The sequence below is a fragment of the Cryptomeria japonica genome, chromosome 10, assembly GCF_030272615.1.
Source record: "Cryptomeria japonica chromosome 10, Sugi_1.0, whole genome shotgun sequence".
NCBI classification, from domain to species: domain Eukaryota; kingdom Viridiplantae; phylum Streptophyta; class Pinopsida; order Cupressales; family Cupressaceae; genus Cryptomeria; species Cryptomeria japonica.
The window spans coordinates 270610328-270627463 of record NC_081414.1 but is presented as its reverse complement, the minus strand read 5'-3'; the positions used below and the strand labels follow the sequence as shown (position 1 = coordinate 270627463).

General features: G+C 36.4%; 1 protein-coding gene across 2 annotated transcripts in view; it reads left to right on the top strand.

Moving 5' to 3' along the window:
* LOC131039131 (uncharacterized) overlaps positions 1 to 15631 on the top strand; it is a 52946-nt gene extending 37315 nt beyond the window's left edge. The window contains exons 6-10 of one of the 2 annotated variants that reach the window (XM_057971786.2): positions 11527 to 11613; positions 12386 to 12446; positions 12653 to 12728; positions 14951 to 15024; positions 15118 to 15631. In XM_057971786.2, the coding sequence (XP_057827769.1) occupies positions 11527 to 11613; positions 12386 to 12446; positions 12653 to 12728; positions 14951 to 15024; positions 15118 to 15245 (426 nt within the window). In that variant the 3' untranslated portion in view covers positions 15246 to 15631. The remainder of the gene's footprint in view (positions 1 to 11526; positions 11614 to 12385; positions 12447 to 12652; positions 12729 to 14950; positions 15025 to 15117) is intronic. The other variant, XM_057971788.2, reaches the window with a different exon arrangement.
* Positions 15632 to 17136: the final 1505 nt, after the last annotated feature.

Below are 17136 nucleotides of genomic sequence, written 5' to 3'. Positions count from 1 at the left end.
AATCAACAAGTTGGTTCCAAGCTTGTTTTATTTTTATTTTAGTACTTATTTGGTAAAAATGGGACAAAATTTTCATTTGCTTACATTCACCTCTCTCCCATAATACATAATTGTGAGATTTGCTAATGGAGCAAATTTCCTAGAATTCGATGACAAGGTCAAGCCACAAAATTAAAAGCAATGCACAATTGAAGATTTAAGAGTGCAATATGTTTTCTATTCCAAACTAGAGGATGCAATACAGTGCGATAAGGTGTTGATATGAGAGCAAGAGGAGGGTTCATGAAGACTACATCACCGAGAGATGTGAATGTACAACCAATGTGGGTTAAAGGTGAAAGTTTACAATACAAGTCTCCACCAAACTAGGAAATTAAAAGTCACATGAAGCAAGTGGCTATTATTTACATTAGTAAATGCCTATTAATGTGCAAGGGAGATTCTAGATACCAAATTAGATACTTAGCTAAGTACACTTATTCTATCCTAGTTGCATGCAACACGATAAATAATAAATTAAATGTGGGCACAATAATAATTCTATTGCTTCAAATAAGCATGGATGGTAGAACTTTGCATAGATTGCAGCTGACTTGTTCATTTGGGCCCTTGTTTGTTGTGAAAGAGTTAAAAGGCACCCATTTCATGTGATGTGGAGGTAGGGAGGGTTTCATGTTTAGGAATTGACTTGATGTGGTGCTTTCGAAATCACTTCACCTAAGTGAGGGACGCAGCCAATTGGATTATGGGCGTTCTCTAAGGTAGAATGGGGAGTAAGAGTTAGAGACTTAGGTGGTTCATATTTAACAAAATGGGATTGACAACTGAATAGGATGAAGGGTATGAACAGCCAAATGATAAACAAGTGCCTACCAACATGGAATGAAGAGATTGATCTAAGATAGATAAAATAATGACATGTTATGTGGTAACACTAAGTGATATTACCAAGATGAATGGTGATTTGATCGATGCTATTAAATGTATTAACAATGTAGGGGATAGCTCACCCTACCTATTGATTGATTGGTTGGTTGGTTGGTAAGAGAAAGGGTAACTGGCCAGCCAACCACTCTATATTTACAAGCTGATTGCTGGTGATTGACATACCTACCTATCACAAGGGAAAAGCAATAGGCCAATCGACCACTTTATGCTAATAGATAACCATCGAATTTTAGATGAACTCATAAAAGGGAGGTGTTGATGTGTTTTTTGTGCACTTCAAACACAATAAAATACCAAGGTATTCTATCCTTTCTTGGACAAAGAAACCTCACATGCTAAATAATATGATCATGTGAGACAACTCCAAGGTTTACAATGCGAACTATGCGACTTAATGCTCAAGATAGACCTAGTGTATCGATGTGATTTTGCTGGAATCACAAGGGGACTTATGTGTATGAACTTTGTTGGAACATGGAAACTAACTAATCTTGCTTGGAAAATAAAGACAAAGGATATAAAGGGTTAAGAGATCTATTCTAATCCTAAGAACAATGACAATAAAGGATGATGCTTTGATAGACAAATTCCATAATCAAGCTTTGCTTTGCCATGTAGAAACAACTACACAAAATTGATGCAATCTTCTAGGGAATAATGAAGGGTTTCCATATCCTGAACATTCATTCAAATACACAAGATTGGCAACTCAAGCGAACATTCACAATCGAACTTATGCTTAATGACGTTCAGGCTAACCATGCACTACAACTTACAATCAACAAATTACAAATGGTATGAACGAGACTTCCATCAAGATATCATCACATTTCTCTATTACAATGAACTTTATCTAAATTTGAGAAGTAACAAGAAACCATGCAACATGTAGAAATTACACACATAAAAATTCACCATGTTTCAATGAAGATCATGCATTAAAATCAACAAGTCTTGGCAACAATTCCTTCTTTCCTCCTCGTACTCTACTCTACTTGCTATCTAATTGCTATTCACTATTAACCTTTACAAATGAAAGCATTGAGCCTTATATAGAGGACTCTTTACATTTTGAAGGCTTAGATTGATTCTCAAATCAACGACCAAGATTTAACTATAAAACCTTAATTAGGGTTTGTTACAACAAACTCCCTCTTGGCCAATGAAATAATTACATCATTTGGACACATGTCCTTCGTTGAATGTTGACCAATGAAACATGAGGTTAGCTATATAAAATAATATTTGATGAAGTGCCATTTGTCGCTTACTCCACTCTTGGATGAATTAGGTTCAACAATCTTGGATATGCTAATGTGGCACAACTTGAGTGGGTTGATGATGACTAGGATGCCACCTCATCGTGCATAACATGTAGATCATCACAAAGTGTTTGTGGTTGAGCACTATCTCTTGATACTCATCATTATCCAATTGCTCAAAGTGATGAAGATGGGGCATATTCCCAAATTGTATCATCTTATTGATCAAGTCGACCTTCTAACTTCACTTAACTCTTTTGAAACTATTTGCTTCCTTGATCACTTTCATTTTTCATCTTCATGTTTGGTAATTTATGCCATTGTGATGTCTTGAACTTGTTCTCGCATTGTTCTCCATTTTGAATTTCTCATCTTAGATTACCTCCTTGTCTTGACATCCTCTTGAAATGTGGAACATGTGGTTGCCCTTGATTTTGATCTTGCTTTACCAGGTGCCTCTAAGCATGATGATATTTGATGTAGACTATGCAACACTTACAGTTGATCTTTCTTTGTTCACAATGTAGTTGACCTTGATCACCATATTGTATCTTTGATTAGAATTGCCTGCTTCAATCTTACATTGATGTAGGGGCATCTTCATATTTGCACAACCGGGATCATCTTCTTTATACTGGCAAGTATTTTTTGATTTCTGAAGGAAATTCAAGATTGTGTCATGGTTCTCCTTGTTGAATCCTCATCTTTAAGTGTTTGAACTTATCATCCTTTGTATTGCGATGTTGAAAGTGTGAAGTGTGCATGTTAACTCCTTGCTAGCCTTGAAGTCCCGATGTTCGTGTTACACGGCTTAGTATATTTGATGTTGGGGTGCTCTCCACCATGCCTTGAAGCCTTTTCCATGTGATTTGAAATTTGATTCTTTCCTTCATGTTGACGAATCATCATTTTCCTTCATGTTGAGTATGAAACTGGAATCCTCCTCATGAACACTTGAACACTTGGTGTTGTCCCTTGCATTGGCGAATCTCACGCATCCCTGAAAAACAAACACACTCTGATCAAGGTACTAAAAGAAAACAATGCTTTTCAAATAAGTTTGAAGTCTGATTTGAATCTCCGATCCAAAAAGTCACTTAGGGTTGTGTTGACGTGTTTTTTATGACTATGTCGAACACAGAATAAAGTTGCCTAACGGTCACTTCACTCTCTCTTGATAAAAGTGCGATTGCATGCTAAGATTGCAAAAAGTTCAAACAATCGACTCCAAGGTTCCTTCAATGCGTGGACGTGACTCAGTTGGCTGATGTGATTGCTGGTAATCCAAGGGGCCTTACGTTTGCATCATTCTTTCACTTCTTTCTTGTGGTTGGAACTCCATCATCAGATATGGCAATTCTGCGATGCTTCTGCTTCGAATGGACTAAAATGAATTGAAAGTAAAAGGGAAAAGGGTTTAGAGGGATCTAAATCTACTCCTAAGGGCAGTGATAACAATGAATAGTGCTCTAGTGGACAAATTCCAAATAAACCAAGCTCTGCTTCGCCAAGATCAACAACTCCGCAAGAACCGATGCAATCTTCTGGGGATGCTAGAGGATTTTCAAATCGAGAAAGTACATTTGAATACCCAAAAACGACACAATCCAAACGACCATCCACAATCAAACTTTGCACAAATTTAGGGGGTTCAGGCTAACTTTACACTACAACTTACAATCAACAAGATGCAAAAAGTATGAACCACGGGAATTCATCAAACACCATTACATTCTCCACTAGAATCAAAGCACTATACTGCTTCTACAAGTGAGGAAGGTGAAACCATGCAAGCTTTGAATAAATAACTTAAGTGGACACCATTAGAGAACAATGTTTCACTGTTATTATCTCAAAACTTATCGCAACAATATCATACAAGGCTCCCTCCCTTTTACAAATGAGGGGGGTCACCCCTTTATATAGGCATCAGGCCATGATTACATGCAAACCCTAATTAGGGTTTTCCCTAAAAGATTCTCCACTCAAGATGCAACAAGGCGGGAATCTCCAATTAATAACCCATCATGCCCATATACAATTAATTCAAAAGTACCCAAAATAGCATCCATTGCGCATTAAATGCACCACCTCCTTCAAATTCGCCCAACATGCGTTGAGTTTTTTCATCCATGCAAAAATCACCCCATTATGTCATAAATGATCCATCATTTCCACATGCAGCGGCCGCATGCAAAAGGAATCTGCCATAAATTCAACATGCAATGACCGGGTCGCCATTTGGTCAAATATTTCGGTAATGAATGCGCCACTCTACTGCCACTTGTTCATAGATCCTTGCCATGCAAGTGGACCCTGTCGTTGTATATCCGCTCCTGCACATCTGGAATTGTTGGAGAGGGAAAATTCGATTCAGGAAGAATTTTCTTGAAGTCTCTTCAACTTTCCTTGCTTAGAGAAGGGTTTTCATCAATTTTGCACATTTCCTATTTTTTAGGAAAATTTCCAAATTAGGGTTCCACGGTCCAGGAGAGAGAAAATTCTCCTACAAATCCAAACCTGTAAAAAGTTTTGAAATTTGGATGTGATTTGATGCCCGAGAATGGATTTTTAAAAACTTTTCCTAGGGAAATTTCTTGTTTAGTTCATCCCTGATTCCTTCCTTGCCTTAGAAATTTTATCTTCAATTCATCCTTGGATGTGATTTCTTGTTGTGGAGGAATTCTCCTTTGTAAAGAAATTTGTTCCTTACCCTGAGGAAGGAAATTCTTCATACCTTAGCCAATTTTCATGATTTCCAAGAATGATGTCCCGGAGGAAGAAATTTCAAACACTTAGTCAAATTTTCACCTTTCCTGGAATTTCTTCTTCTTGGGTGCAATTCTTCCCTGATGAAGGAATTCATCTCTTTGTGCATTGTCCATGAGAAGATCAGCACTCTTGTGTTCCTAGGCGGCATTTTACACTTGGTGGGGAATTCTTTCAATTCCATGGATTCCTTGCATCCCTCTATCTGGCACCCCTTCTCTCACTTGGGTGCTAAAATGCCTTGGTCAAGGACTCTTGCAATTTGCCTGTCTCTCCATGCACTCTTCATTCTGGCGCCCTCCACAAGGTTGAGGCGGAAATTCCTCCTGAGGAAGGAATTCATTGTTTTGTGAATTGCCCATGTCTCCTTTTCAACATCCCTATTTTTTAGGGATCCTCCTAAAATTTAGGAGCCAGGTTCACTGGATGGAGAATTCTGCTACGATTCCTAATCTATAACAATTTCCTCATTCCAGCGAGATTCGGTGTCTAAAAATAGCAAATTCAAAAATTTGCAAGAGGGGAATTTTATTTTCTATTCCTCCTTGACCCCTTGGATTCCATGCCTTGGGCAAAATTTCAACTTTTTAGCTTGGGTGTTGAATTCACTGTGCCTTGGAATTTTCACTTTTTTACACCTTCCATGGAATGTCCAGTTTGGCGCCCAAGTCCACATTTGGGGGGTTTTTTCATCCAGCCAAGGATTCATGGAATTTTCCATTTGTCCTTGCCTTCCTCAGTTTGGCGCCCAACTGCATCCTTGGGCGCAATTTTCACTATGCCATGGATTCATGGAGTTTTCCATTCCTCAGTTTGGCATCCAACTGCATCCTTGGGCACAATTCTTCATGCATGGAGGATTTTGATGCTTTTCACAAGTTCCAAGCTCTTTGTCAGGATATATATATATGAAATATAACATTTAAGTATAAGTGGCTTTAAGTTATATTTCATATATATAGTCAGGATGTTTGAGAGTGGTTTTAGGTCCATAGGAATCATAATGCAAATTCTGGATTTTGGAAGATCTTTCAAGTTTTCAGACTACTGGATTTAGAAATGGTCTTTAGGAATGTTCAGTCTTCAGCAATGTTCAGTTTTCAGTGTTTTCCTGTGAAGAACCTACCAAAAATAGATTTTCCCAAATAGTAAGTGTTTCAAAATGTCAAGGTTTGGGCAAAATAGGTCAGAAAAGCACTTACTAAAAATAGAAATTACTAAAAATAGTAAGTTTGATTTTTGGCAAAATGACGACATTCTGGGACAAAGTAAAATCCCTAAAAAATAGGAACTTTCTAAAAATAGAAAGTTGCTCTGTTCTGGCTCAAATTTTACTGGGAGGTTCCTTGAGGGGTCCTGATTCCAGTCATATGTTCAGTTTCTTCAAAACCCTAACAGAAACCCCTAAAATCTATGACAAAAGGTATAAAACCCCCAAAAGACAAAACAAGCCATGGACTTCACCAAACTCGCTCAAACGAAAAGAAGATTTAATCAATATGACCCCCAAACACTTGCAAAGCAGAGATTGACGAGACTACTGCGAAAAGACCCCAAAAACGCAAGCCAAAAGACCGGGAGGGCCTAAAAAGTAGGGAGTCCCCATTTGCAATGGGGCGATGTGTGAAAACGTCACAACAGGCTGCTGGCTTAAAATGTATTTATGTTGGTCTGATCCTCTACCCTCATTCGCTGGTCTTCTTTGCACGACAAATCAGGCCCGATTCTTAAGTTTTTTGACTTTGATATTGTTTTTGTCTGATTTCCACGCTTGAAGTTCTGGGTTTTATGCTTGCAAGTCTGAAATGCGAATTAGGTCAGACATCATGTTTTAATCCTTCAAAGTCAGATTCACATCTGATCACTTCCTTGTGTCCTCCATTGCAGACTTTAAATGAATTTAACGTTTTAGCAAACTTTATATCAGATCAGCGACTTTTGATGTTCATAGCCATGGCGGACTTTGACAAGGGTCCAGCAGTCCTCTTAACTTAATGTAATTCCATCAACTCATAGCAGCATTTGAGGAGGGTCTTGCATTTCTCTCATTTGAGTGGCAGACTTAGGAGTAGGTCCGGCATTGACCTTAGTGCAAATTGCAATTTGACCAACATTTTATGAAACCAGACCTACAACACCATTGAAAATCAGAAATTAAGGGGGAAACAATGTTGCAGCTTGGCAAACTCTCAATCCCAAATGGCACACTTCAATACCTTGCAACTTAAACTTGTGGCAGAATTTAATCAAAGTCCTGCATTAGTGTGCCCCCCTATCTATGGTGGACTTTCATCCAAGTTTGGCATTGCTTTTCACTTAGCACAAAATTGATCAATCATTGGCGGACTTGAGGGTTTCTCCAGCATTGCAATGACTTGGTGCAGATATTGTCTTGCATGGGCAGACTTTGCTTAGGGTTTTGCATGATTAAACTTTGTCAAAGATCTACAATTTACTCCCTTCCTTTGCAGAGTTGATTGCAACCCTACATTTTTTGTGAAACGCCAACAATGACACAAAATGCAACACTCTTAAGTTCCCCTTAGCAACATCTTCAAAATTGCAACAACTTTGACATTTCAACAACATTTTGCATTTTAACAAAATCTAGTAATCGCTTTCAACATTGCAAAGCAAGACTTGCGTATGTAAGACTTGCAGTTCCTAACGGAGTCGCAAGAAGATTTTCCACTCCAACACTTTAGCAACCTCTTTGCATCCTTAACAACCTTGACAAGTTTTACAATACTAAGCAACTTTCATCCCTTGTACAATATTTGTATGATTGACATCATGCACCTCCTCAAACCTATCCTCTAACAAAACCTATCTCTTCACACAAGCAAAGGCTAACAACGCCTAAGAAACTACTACCAAGCTAAGCAAACTAAGCAAAACGACTACTCTAAAAGCAAAAAGTGGGGTTCCCCATTTGCAATGGGGCGATATGTGATTACATCACAATAGGAGTGTGTATGCACTCAATGCTTGAGTGGTTGTGGGCACTACTTTATTAAGCACTTGGAGAACTCAACCTATAGGGACAATTGATAAGGTTGTCAAGGTCATTTATGCACTCGATTTATGGGGCAAAAATTTGTTGGGGAAATGATAGTGTCATTGACCTCCACTAATAATAAACTATGAAGAGGAAATGAACTTTCTTGACTTGGCTGGCTAAGAGGAGTAACACATTTTCCATATTGTTTGGAATAGATAATTTGTTATGTTGGCCACATGAAGAATGGAGGCATGAAAGAAATATGACATGCTAGAGAATGTTTATAGTAATAGCGGGGATTCATGCTTACATGAAGTACTAGATCAATTAATCTTAAACCCTACTATGTTTAGGTACAGGTTGCTATCAGAAGTAAGAAATAATAATGCTTGAATTGAAAAAAGAAGGCTCAACCAAACTAAGTCAAACTGTGAAATATTAATAGGCATCGGGGGAGAGCAACACTATAAAGGAATTGAGAAGTGATGCGATTGTTTTTGAAGGAATTGAGAATGGCTCACTCCAAGATACTAAGGAGTTCCTTTCATTACAAGTTCCTAAGGAACTTGTTGAAGGATTCTTTTCACGACCAGTTTCATTTTAAGTTATGAAAGGCTGAAGGGTTCTTTTTATGGCAAGAGCAAGAGGCTGAAGAGCATAATACAATATAGGTCACTTACAATATCATACCGAGAATATTAATATGAGTGGTGGGTAAGGGAAAATTCAAAATAAGTATTAGTAAGATTAGCAGGAGAAGCACCTTGTGAGATATTCATGTTGCATGTTTGTTTTTTGCCAAGAATTAGTGGAAATATATATGGTGAGATATTAATGACTCATGGTGTCTGCTTTTACCAGGGAACAGGTTTTGTTGATTATATCTTCTGATTAGCAGGAGAAACATCTTGCGAGATATTCATGGTGTATGTTTGTTTTTTCCAAGAATTAGTGGAAATGTATATGGTGAGATATTATGACTCATGGCGTATGCTTTTTCCAAGGAATTGAATTCTTGTATTAAAAAATTGAACAGAAAAAATTATTATTCTAACATTTACAACAAGAATCTCTCACAAAATAAGTCAAATTCGATAATATTTAAGCCTAGGCCTCTAGATGCAAAGACTCATAACATCTTTGCAAAAATATTTGAATCTAACTTCAACAAGCAAAGCCAGGTCTGATAAAAAGGCTTAGCTCCCCAAAGAGAGAGATTCTAGGTCCTCATGAAATGTGATCTTGCACCTTTATTTCCAAAAGAATTCCACCTTTCTCCAATAATTCACATCTCCTTGAGGAGAGGCCCTTGCCAAGCTAGAGAGGCATTAAATAATTAATTATTTTCCCCTTGAAATTAATTCCAAAACATCTTAGAAAAAGGGCCTTTGCCAAAATCATGATCAATATTTTGCTCTCTAGCACTAGGTCTACATAAAGAGTTTGTAACATCATCTTTCTTCAACCTTACCTTACCTGCCAATCCTTGGTGGAGGATTAACCATCCTAGCTACTCTTGCTTGAAAGAAACTTGAGACTTTTGGATAGATTGACTCTGTATTTGCCATAAGATCTCAGGTTCCCTCACTCCCCATCACTTATTCAATCATGGAGCAAGTTCATGTGTGCTCACAACATCATATAGATCCTTGGTTCATAATTGTATAAGGTCTTACTGTTATTTCATCTCCCATTTCTCCAATTGCTCCAATAAGAACCTAAGTTCTGAAACTAATATTTGAAAGACAACTTTCATGGATCAATTGAGAAACTTGCACGCATCCTATTCGGCTCTTATTAATTTTTGAGCTCTGTTCAAATCATAATTGGACTACTTGCCGAAAACTTGACGAGTAGTTAAAAACTTGCTAGTTTTTCTTCAGGGCGAGTTTTTACGACTTTTACTTGCCATAAAAACTCACTGAGTTCTTGGGAAAACCTCGCTGAGTTTTTCACAAAAACTTGGCAAGTTTCTATAATAAAAAAAGAGGCCCAAACATGTCAAAAAATCATTTTTTTTTTCAAGTCAGTCTCATTCTCTTTCATCATAATATATACATGAAAAGTGGTTTTAGATCTCTAGGAGTTATAATGCAAATTCTAGGTTTTAGAAGATCTTTTAAATTTTCAGACTAAGTCAAATTTCAGTAATCAGTATGCTTAGTCAAATTTAATTAATCAGTATGCTCCTATCAACATTCTCTTGCTCTCTTGATCTCACTCACTTTATCTGCCCCGAATTTTAGACCTATCCATCTCCCTATCACTCTTCCTCTATACCCTCTCTACCACTCTCCATCTCACTCTCTCCTCTCTCCCCCAAGATCTAGACCTATCTCTCTACTCCTCTCTTTCTCACCTTCAGACCCTCACGAGGGGTGCTACCCTCAACCTAATTTTATTTTGCAGATGCTTGGTGGCAAATTTGGGGTAGAAATACCCCAAATCTCAAAAAATTTGCCCTCAGAATCTTATGTTAACCTCGTAGTTCATCCAGTTGTGAGTGCAATTGGAGCTTGTTTGAGGCCATCCACACAAAGAAGAGGAGCAAGTTAGCTCAAAAACGCCTCAATGACTTTGTCTTTGTGAAATATAATCTTAGGTTGCACATAAGGAAGGTAGAGCTAGCAAACGCTGGTCCAATTGATTTGGATGATATAGATCCTTATAGTGATTGGACATTGCAGGAGTAGCCTCCATTGTTTATAGAGGATTTGGAGAGGCAGGCTACGGAGGAGGAGGGGGGTGGATTTGGTTTCACATTGGATGACATTGAGAAGGATGAGGAGTCATTGCCAGTGCCAGGGGCAGCTAGAGGTAGAGCTACATCTAGGATGGAGGATGAGCCACAGCCTGAGCCAGTCATACTGAGCGACGAGGCACAATCATGCCCACAACAGACTTCTAGGACTAGACCCTCTACTTCTACCTCTCCCCTAGTTTTTACTAGAGTTGGGAAGAGGAAGATGTAATTGTATTGTTTTATTTACTTTTAGTTCGACAAAAACTATTTACTATTTTGCTTCCAGCCATCAACATTCCTCATGAGGATGCGATTTTGTACCCACTTCGCATTTAAATATGTCTAGATTCTAGACTCAGTTTGCTTCTTTTGTGTTCTCATTTATTGACTCATGGGATGCATTTTCTCATTGAATTTTGCAAAAAAATTGCATTTCTAATTAAATTTAAGCAATTTTTCAAGTTCCCGAGTATTGGCCGATTTTTTCCCGAGTTGTTTTTTCGGGGCTTGGCAAGTAGCTCAACTATGGTTCAAATTATGCTATGTGTGCTACTATTGAAGCTTGAGATCTGAAAATTGCTTCCAACAAAATAGTCCTTTTGGATTTGATTGGTTTTTGTGGCCCATTGCAATTTTTGACGTACAAATACAAATGGAAAAAATGGGTTGCAGTAGGCTTTAACAATATAAATGCATACTTCCCAAAGGCCAACCTAGGGAATAGCAATGTTTTACTTCTTGATCACTACTATATTTTAGGATATATTTCTTTGTAAGCTGATTCTTTGGTTAATTTTCTGCAGATTGTCGATACAATGGCTAACAAATGTGTAGTATTAGTGGACCAATCAAAAATTGTGTCTGGGCTTGGACTCAGTTTTCCTTTACCAGTAAGTATTCTTTTTATTTTTGGTGCTCTCTCTTTTTAATTAGTGATTTTATTTTGTCTATTCTGTGTGTTTTGTGAATTGAACTGCATAAAAGGATCAGTAAAAGAATCATTTAATTTTGATTGAACATAAACTTATATGGATAAGAATATGCTTCTAGAAAGGGTGTTTGAGTGAACAGAATTGAATCATTTGAGGACTAATGTACGGTTAAATCATGCTATCTTTACAGAGTGCATTCTGGAAAAGAAATAAATAAATGCATAGTCTGTTGCCATCCTCATCTGTTTTAACTTTTAACAATTTTCTGGTAACCATGATTTTCATCTGTCAAATTCAGCCACCTCAGGCATCTTTAATTTATATTTTCCCTCTCAAATGTGCAAGATGTAGATCATTTCTTGGATGTTTGTTTGTATTTGATGAGAAGTAGAGTTTTGAAATTTATTATATGAATAACTAGTGGCTTATGCTTGAAAGAAGCATGCCTTGGGGATATTTGACTTCTGTTTTAATCAAGCAATTGAGTCAGATACCTTATAGAGAAAACCTGTTTCAACATAATTTAGTAATTGTAAAAATATAAGGAGTCACTTTGAAGATTGATCATAGTTATAATTGAATCTATTTGAATGAGTTACACCATTAAAATGTTTTCTTTGTTCTCCTTATGATGAATGTGACATTGAAGAATACAAGTTTTTTTGGATTGACATTTGTTGTATTTATCTATTTGTAGCTTGTCAATTCTCTAATGGTCTACTCTTTCTAGGTTGAAGTTCTTCCTCAAGCAATATCGCCTGTTCTTCGAAAGCTTGTCAGTCTTGGAGGAGGTCAGGTGTTGCTGTCTTGGTTACGGTCTTACACAAGCAAAATATATGATTCATATTTGTATTTTGTTTTATATTAGCACCTTTGTTTTTACAAAAATGGAGTTCAATTTTCACAACATTGAAATATGGTTATGCAGCAAAAATGCAATGTTTGTGTTGCTAATTGCATATTTTAGACAGAACTAACTTTTGTTACTATTCTGCAGTTCCTGAAATTCGGAATGCTCTGAGAAAAGATGGGCCTGTAATTACAGACCTTGGGAATATGGTGGTTGATGTCAGGTAATGAATTTATTTAAATACCGTTCGTTTCAGATCTTAAGCTTACTGTAAAATGTCGAGACTTACATCATCACATATTTGAAGACAATATGGATTCATGTGCAAGTGCTTTTTACCAATCTGTTAACACATTCCTGTGGAGTTGATTGGTCATACATTTAGATCCAAATAATGAATGTAATGAAATTGTCATGCTCCCACCATGAAGGGAATATTGATGCCTTAAGAAAAATCGTCTTACCTTAAGCCTCCATGATTTTCCTAAAGAGTGATCAGAAAACATAATAACAAGAACAGCAATCAGTAGAAACAAACATACATCAGATATCAATCATCATATTAATAGCAGTGATCTTGATAAGGGATTAATTGCAGGAGTAAAAGAGAGTAGTTAATGATTATTGAAGGAACAGAGATTTCTGATTAACAGCGATTAAACATCACATGTAGCAGTAATAATTAGGAACTGTGATTAAAGGAATCATTAGTGCTAACAAATAATTGTGAAAAGATATCACTAGAAGTCAGTTCTAAGGAGACACGATCCCTTATGAAAGGGGCAGTTACTTCCAAAGGATGCCTACCTTCATGAAATGTTAAGATATATAGGGAAGAAAGAGATAAGACGAGGGGGAGGAGGAAGTTATATATATATATATATATAAAACATCAAAGGATAATTATTTGACTGGCAGATCAGATTCTCTGCAGACGGTATTCATTCACAGGCAGGTTATTGCAATCATTACTGGGACATCAGATTGGTATATGCTGCGTCTTACTTATGAATCAAATAATTATTTACAACTATATTATATCTGAATACTATAGCACAACAGTTACATATGTTCTTATTTTTGTACATATAACAGAAATAATAAGATCTATATTGGTTAATTAAGTCTATAACAATTTGATTAATTTCCATTGTTGACATATATATTCATAAGACAAAAGATACTAGCATATTCATGGCCGAATTACTTAATCATTTCTATTGCCCCCCCGATAAGGAGAGGCATGGTGTTGTTAGGGAGAGGTGGAGTAAATCCATCCCAAATTAGGTGAGCCCCAAGGGTGGTCTGGATGGATGTTCCTGAAACCTGGGCCCAATTATGGAGGTGGTGTTAGCGTGCCCTAGACAAGTAAATCCCCATCCAGGGTTGAGGATTAGAAATGAAGTAAGAATTGGGGCTTGAATATAGCCACTATCTATTGTACTATGAATAAATATGGTTATATAGTTTAATAAATTAATTTAACGTATGATAATATTAAGTAATGGGTGTTGATTATTAGGAAATTGGCAGTGTCCTATTAGGGGACATTACAGAAAGTGAAAGAAAATGGCTTATGTCAATCTCTGCCAAAACAGTATAGTATTGTGTAATGTCCAGATAGTACTGCCTCTGAATTCCCTGAGAAAATATGACTAGTTCGTACAGGAAGATGTGAAGATAGCAATCATAAGATTATGTATTTGTATAATAAACTATGATAAAACGTGAAAATAATAAAATCACATTTATTAGTCCTATTGATGCTTTGGAATTTTAACAGAGACATTTGTCTACATTAAAGTATTTAATAAATTGGGATCTATCGGAAGGCATATTTTATTTTTCCATTTGATTGTTTCCTTTCATAATACTCCAACCTTGTATCCCTTCACATTTCTGATTTCTGTTATTGACATGAGTTGTGTTTCTAAAAACATAGATTTCTATGTCATTTAAAAATAAGCTGTAATTCTTTAGGATTGATAGAAAAAGTTTCCTAACTGAATCAAGGTTTTTATAAATATTTTTCTTCTTTGTATTAAATTTTAATCTAGTTGAGAGGATGTGGTCTTTTCTTGTTCATTTAATTCTAGTAATATAGCATTCAAGAATTTAAGCTTTTTTTTGTTAAAATTTCCATACGTGTTATTAGATGATGTCTAATTTTTTGTTCAATATTTTCTGCCTTTTTCCAAACTTTCTTCAAATTTACATTTATGTAAAGTCACGTATGTCTATTTATGAATGTTCAGTGTAAATCATGATGTAAGAAGAATCTATGGATGGTCCTTGATTCCTCGAGGCTACGAGTATCCTAATATAGTTAAACTAAATGCTGGTTTTATATGTATTAAGTTCTCTTCTGCTTAGTAGTTTGTTGATTGGCATATGGTATCTCCTTCATGTTAAAACTATGCACCCATTTCTATTGTTGATTTGCAGTTTTCCTGAAGGCATAAAAGATCCTGCTAGCTTAGAGCAAAAAATAAACCTTATACCTGGTGTCATTGAAAATGGTAAATTTGCTTTCTATGGAAATCCATTCATAAATTATAAGCCATTTTCTGTCGGCAACTGCATGTAATATAACCCGATCCCATGTTTTGTAGGTCTTCTGACAGGAGTTGCAAGCTCTGTTTTGGTGGCAACGCAAGATGGGGATGATATTACAGTTATTGAGCTAGATGAATTTGTCAAGAGTCTGAAGAGTCTCAGTGAAGAAAACTCCAAATCATAAACGATGAGCGGTTTATGATTGTTATAATGATTAAGAAGGGGTTATTCACAGAAACATACAAATACTGTTTTGTTATTGGTTAATGGATGATTGTTGTAGTCTGATTATGGTTGGGCGATTTTCATTATCCAAGTAACCAAGAAATCATGTTGTAAATACAGAAATAAAGTTTATAATAATCACATGAAGCTTGTGCTGTCAGACGTTCATGGGAACCCACCAAGACTTGATCAAATTCTAAAACAATTATGAAATGTCGCACAGGTGCAGAACATAATCTGCATCCAGTTTTCTCTGTGCAGATGATGATTGAATCGGCTACCAATCTTGAACGTTGTGACCTAATATTTGAATTTTTGTCAATTTTTACAAGTGTATTCTTCTCTTGTGCAGTTGCTTTATTCTCTTACACTTATATTTTCATCATCCTCTTTCGTATATTTAATCGTAGACATCAATGCTGTAATAACATCCAGAAATATACTAACAGCCCATTTCAGACATCCCCGAGGGCTGGATTTAGTCTCAATTGTACTAGTGAATCCAAAAACCAATTGTTTCTCCAGCCACGGAGATACTATCCTCTCTTTTTGAGGATAGAAAGTTTGCGAAACATTTCAAAAAAGCCTCTAAAAGTTACTGAGATAACGCTCGATCATTGTACATTTGCAACTGATTACATTATGCTGATCCAAGGATGCTGCTTCTTGTTGCATACAAAAGTCAGAACGATCAAATGGAAATTTGTCGGTTTCACTGCCTGTTTTGTGTTATTCTGTTAAGGCAGATCATTGTCATTGAATCCTTACATATATTATCATTAATTTTGGTTCGTTTGTGATGTAGAGAAAATCACTATTGCATCCTCTAAATCAATATTTAATGAACTGGAAGTAATTCCGTATAGCATTAAGTCTCAGACATACCTGCTTAATAAGAAAGAATTTAAAATAGTCAGTCTGAATCCTTGCCTTTTTAGTAGTTTGAATTGTGGGCCTGGGCATCCCACAGAAGTCTTGTAAAACCATTTTCTTGAGGACATTTGCATGCTTCTTGGTTTTGTTTTCTTGAGTGAAAGATAAAATGGACAAATTATTCTATTTTAAACTATGCGAGCCTTCTTTTTCCTTGAACAAGGTGAAAGATTGTTTATATTATTGAAAGAAAACATGACCCCTATTTTTTTTTTTTGAATTTTAATTGAAAAAATATCAGTTATATGGAAGTGACCACCTCAGTTTCGCGATTTGAGTATGATTTTTCAACTGGAATAAGTCAACTCAGAATGTAATTGAATATATGCTAAATTGAAATTAAAAAGGATTAAGTTTTGTGTAACTTGTGATATGCTTTTACTTGATGATGTGGACAAAAGCATGCAGACAATAAATTGGAACTAGATTATTGATTGGAATGTTAGGGGAAATGATCCAGTAGTTGTGCATCTTAACTTCGTGCTTCTCAAAATCCTACGTGGAAATTTCAAATCACTCCGATTTTTTTACAGCAGCGTACTTGGCAAGTCCTCTGCTTATAACTAAAGTTTCAGGGCCACATCATCAAATATGATGCCACATCAGCATGCTTTTTGCCAAGGTGTCCAAAACAGCCCCCCCAAAAAGTGAGACCAATAGGTGTGCAAAAGGGCCCCAATACTTGTGCAGTTGATGTGGCATCACATGACTAGTTACTTTTCACAACAAATAGTATATTTCATTCAATTATTGGTACTCATCATACTATTATTGGTGCAATGTTGTACAAAAGTTGGACATTAAATCAAAAGTATGGGGGTATTAAATCAACAACTTCTATCACAAGAATTGGAACACCGCTCAACTACTTGGTCCTTTCCCCTAGAAACGTTTCAATCTCGAAAATTAGTGTTGGT